Here is a 3,914-nt window from a genome sequence, read left to right as displayed (position 1 = left end):
TACCAGCCTCGCATGGTACCATGTCCATCCATGCATTTGTGTGTCGTCTTCTCGTTTCTTGAGAACAACACCCTTCTATCCCCATCGCATAATGCAGTGCATATAGATTTTCTTTTTAAAGTCAAACTTTGCAAACTAGGACCAAGTTATACATAAAATATTCGCATCTAGAATATCGAATGCATATCATTAGATACATCGTGAGACATATTTTCACTTTAAACTTGATCAAAGTTTATAAAGGTTGACTTTTGAAAATAATAATATGTATGCACTACATTATAAAACGGAGGCAATACTAAAGAGTGCTCAATTTTCTTATTTCTGCCCAAGAGTGCTCATGAATCAGGGTAAACAATTCAAGAAAATGAAATTGCTCTTATTTGCTAACAATCACTTCAACCCTTCTCCACATTCACTTGTGCTTTCCTCATGCTCCATGCCCTGAGCTGCGGCACCCTGGCCATGGTACTTCCATTGTTGAAGACATACATATGGGCCCTGCCATCATCGACAAGCGACATCGGATAAACTCTAGCCGTGATGCAGACACTGCCACCACCACCAAAGCTCTCCACCGCAGATCGATCAATCTGCACGGCAACATCCAGCCATCCATTCTCAATTCTGGTATCAAGTGCATGAAATGAATAACATGAGAAATGGCATAGCCTCCCAGCTTACCAGAGTTCTCAAAGATATTTTCCTTTCCTTTTCAAGATCAAATTCAAAGAAGCGTCCATAGGCTGGTGTGCAGAGTCCTGGTCTCATGGAAGACCTGTGCAAGAAAAGAAAATATTTCAATTTGCTTCAGACGTTTATGGAGAAGACTAACCAAAATAAAGACAAAAACCATAAGCACTACTGGCCTTCTTAGATCAGAGCACATGAGTATCATGTACTTTTGCTGTGACTTGTAGACTCTGAAGTGCACGGTAGTGTGCTCCTCCATGTTGTTGGAGGCCAGAATAACAAGTCCAAATGGCCCTATACCACCATGAACCGATGCACCTGCTTCACAACAATGCTTCTCGGTGTCCAAAAGCCATGAAGGATCAAAAGGATCGGCGTCATCGATGGACGTCAACTCAAAATCTATCTCCACATCCGCCTATTTCAAGAAAACTTGTGTCTGATTAGTTGCAGTTGCTCTAAAAAATATACAACACACCTACAGAATGTATACCTGTCCTTTTGCTGCAAAAATGCATTATTATATAATTAGAAATTATCACAAGGCCCTACATTTCTTAATGGCATGACACTTTTTTAAATAAAATAAATTCTCTCGAAGACCAAGTAAGCCTGTATGTGAAAAGGAAACTACCTGAAAATTGTCAACTCCATTGATCTCAAACAGATCTCCCTTGTTGAGCTCTAATCCTTGATGGTTGATTTCATTTGTTCGAAGGGATTCAATCTCATCAACTGGCCATTGCAGCAACTGCTTGCCATCATTGTCTAACCAAATCGTCCTCGGGATTGTCTAAACATAATAAAAATTTAACTTAAAGATGTTACACTGATTTGCTAAATAAGTTAAATTTTTATTTCAGATGATATGAAGCACAGTCAATTAGGGGCGGATTTTCTTACATGGATTCCTGCCCAACCTTTTGCAACATCATCTGAACGACAATCTGCTTCCTTAGACCAACCCCATATGATCCTCCTGCCCTTTTTCGAGTCGAAGAATGACTTCGAAGCATAGAAATTGCCGTAATCGATCTTCAACCACAGCCGACAGTCATCTACGATAGTATCTGGCACAAAGGCATCACGTTTGAGATCATACACCCCAATCAAGTACTTGTCAAAGTAACCCATGCTCATTTTGAGGGCATGCTTGGCGCCTCTTGGGATCGCTACGGACATGTCCAGTCCACTGTTATTGCCCGGAAATACCGCAAAGAAATCCAGGCACTCCCACATATTGCACTCCCACATATTGGATGAGTTCTGTGAATACAGTGGGTGACCAACTATTGTCCAACTCAGAAAGTCTTCACTCTTGTACAACAGTGCAGCAGTGTAGCCTTTCAGCTCGGCACCAACTGCTATTCTCCATAGTCCATCTGGTCCGATCCAACCGGTCGTCGGATCCCTGAATTGACTTCTATTCAAACCAGGTACTACCGGTTGGATCACTGGGTTATTGCCGGTTTTGGTCCATTCTCTCAGGTACGGGTCATACGGGTTCTTGGGAAGCACAAGGTTTTGGACCTGACACTTGTCTCTACTGCCACCGGTGTATAAGATGACCGGTTGACCACCAGACAGAATTGTGGCTGAACCGGTCCAGCAACCGTCTATGTCACTGGGGTTATCCGGTTCTATCACGGGTTCAAGCTCGATCCAGTTGACAAGGTCTGTCGAAACCGAATGGCCCCAAGTTATGTCACCCCAACACCAAAGCGCGCAGTGGGGGTTATACTGGTAGAAATTATGGTAGATGCCTTTGTAGTACATTAGTCCTGAAATATTTATAAAGGAAGTATAAGTTGTAGAATACTTCAACTCCTCTTTTTTTTGTTTAGAGGTGTTTGTGCCTGAGATATCCATACCACATGGATCTTTTGTGTCATCGTAGATTCCCAAGTATCGCCAATCCATAGGATTTTTGGAAAAGTGAGAGAATGTCAGTTTCATGCAACAGATATAAAATGATCCATGTGGCCAGTTCTAGTTCTGGAAGGAAAAGCGTCATACTTTTCCTACCTGAATTTGATCTGGCCAAAAGTAACACGCAAATATGGACAATGTGGAAGTGGCATAAATCTTGATGACAAGGTACATATCACTATTTCTGTAATGAATACTTCTATTTTGCGCAAGAATCTGTGGCTATCATCATCTTATGGCAGTATTACTCAAAATCTAATTGCAGCATTCAGCAAGAGACTTGCACAAGCAATGACCTGGCCACTAAACTTTTCCCTCTTCGATGATTATCTATGACACAAAAGGCAGTTCTGTAATGATACTACTGCCAAAAATATTATGTACTGTAGTACATTTTAACAAGCATATTTTTTTTTTAATATTGGCACACAAAATTACATTGAGTAGTGTATTCAGCTCGGCTTCTCCACGTGGGGAAGCCACTAAACGATCAGATCGCATGATTTTTCATGGATCAAGAACAAGAAAAGGCACAGGAAAGCAGAGTGGCATAGACCAACGGATGATCCAAAAAGCAGAGATGAAGCCCAAAGGAAATAAGCAGAGATGAAACCAAAGCATCGACAAGATCACACGAACATACCATTGATCCAGTTCCTGGGAGGCCGGAAGTGGTAGGCAGTCTTGTACCTCGTGCTGAAAATGGAGGGGACCTCTGGAGACTGTGGACAGCGGGAGACCTCTGGAGGCAGTGGACAAAAGGAGACCTCTGGAGACTGTGGACAGAGGGAGCATCTCCCTCCACCCCCATTGCTGATGTTGCTGGAGAAGAAGTTTGATACACATGAGGGGAGGAAGAATAGGGAAGGGAGGAGGACGAAGGCCCATGGTAGCGCCATGGCGACAGAAGGAATGAGAGAGTGGGGAGTGAGGTGAAGAGATCAAATAGTTATGGGGGTGTGTTGTGACATGTGAAGGCATTGTCATTTAATTAAGGAGTCGTTTCGTTAGCTGACACTCAAGAGTCTCTTTTAGATAGATTTTTCTGGGGGACCTCTGAAAACTGTGGATAGTCTAAAAAAAGGAGGAATCTCCCTATTTACTGCTACAGAGGAAGAGGTTGCATGAGGAGGAGGAGGAGGGCAGCGGCGCCGGCATGGGCTCAAGGTGTTCGTGCTGGAAGAGGCGTGCCTTTAGAGAGGATATAGACGAAATGGCATGGCAGAGCATGAGCACCGAGGCAGCTATGTTACGCATCGGCGACACGGGGGCATACGGCGCCCGGTTGGCTG

The 3,914-nt window shown here is 43.4% G+C and overlaps 1 protein-coding gene across 2 annotated transcripts; it reads right to left on the bottom strand.

Annotated features, from left to right (window-relative positions):
* Positions 1-294: 294 nt before the first annotated feature.
* LOC147963759 (beta-fructofuranosidase, insoluble isoenzyme 4-like) lies at positions 295-3,589 on the bottom strand. 2 transcript variants are annotated; one of them, XM_087531180.1, is made up of 7 exons: positions 3,266-3,589; positions 2,565-2,573; positions 1,597-2,474; positions 1,328-1,486; positions 870-1,111; positions 685-778; positions 295-593 (listed from the first exon to the last, which is right to left on the bottom strand). In XM_087531180.1, exons 1-7 carry the CDS (start codon positions 3,519-3,521, stop codon positions 399-401), a joined length of 1,833 nt encoding a protein of 610 aa, XP_087387306.1. In that variant the 5' UTR covers positions 3,522-3,589; the 3' UTR covers positions 295-398. The 2 variants fall into 2 exon arrangements, with proteins under 2 accessions (XP_087387306.1, XP_087387305.1); XM_087531179.1 differs by having other exon boundaries at positions 1,597-2,573.
* Positions 3,590-3,914: the final 325 nt, after the last annotated feature.

This window comes from Triticum urartu, chromosome 6A (genome assembly GCF_056163025.1).
Source record: "Triticum urartu cultivar PI428250 chromosome 6A, HENAU_Tu73, whole genome shotgun sequence".
Classification (NCBI taxonomy): domain Eukaryota; kingdom Viridiplantae; phylum Streptophyta; class Magnoliopsida; order Poales; family Poaceae; genus Triticum; species Triticum urartu.
This window is presented reverse-complemented; position numbering and strand designations above follow the sequence as displayed.

Bases quoted from the DNA above. Each gene is read 5' to 3' on its own strand.
- LOC147963759 (XM_087531179.1), bottom strand. From the start codon at position 3,521: ATGGCGCTACCATGGGCCTTCGTCCTCCTCCCTTCCCTATTCTTCCTC. The intron at 2,574-3,265 runs GTATGTTCGTGT...ATGACACAAAAG, and splicing joins TCCCAGGAACTGGATCAATG to ATCCATGTGGTATGGATATC. The intron at 1,487-1,596 runs GTAAGAAAATCC...TATTATGTTTAG, and splicing joins AAGGTTGGGCAGGAATCCAT to ACAATCCCGAGGACGATTTG.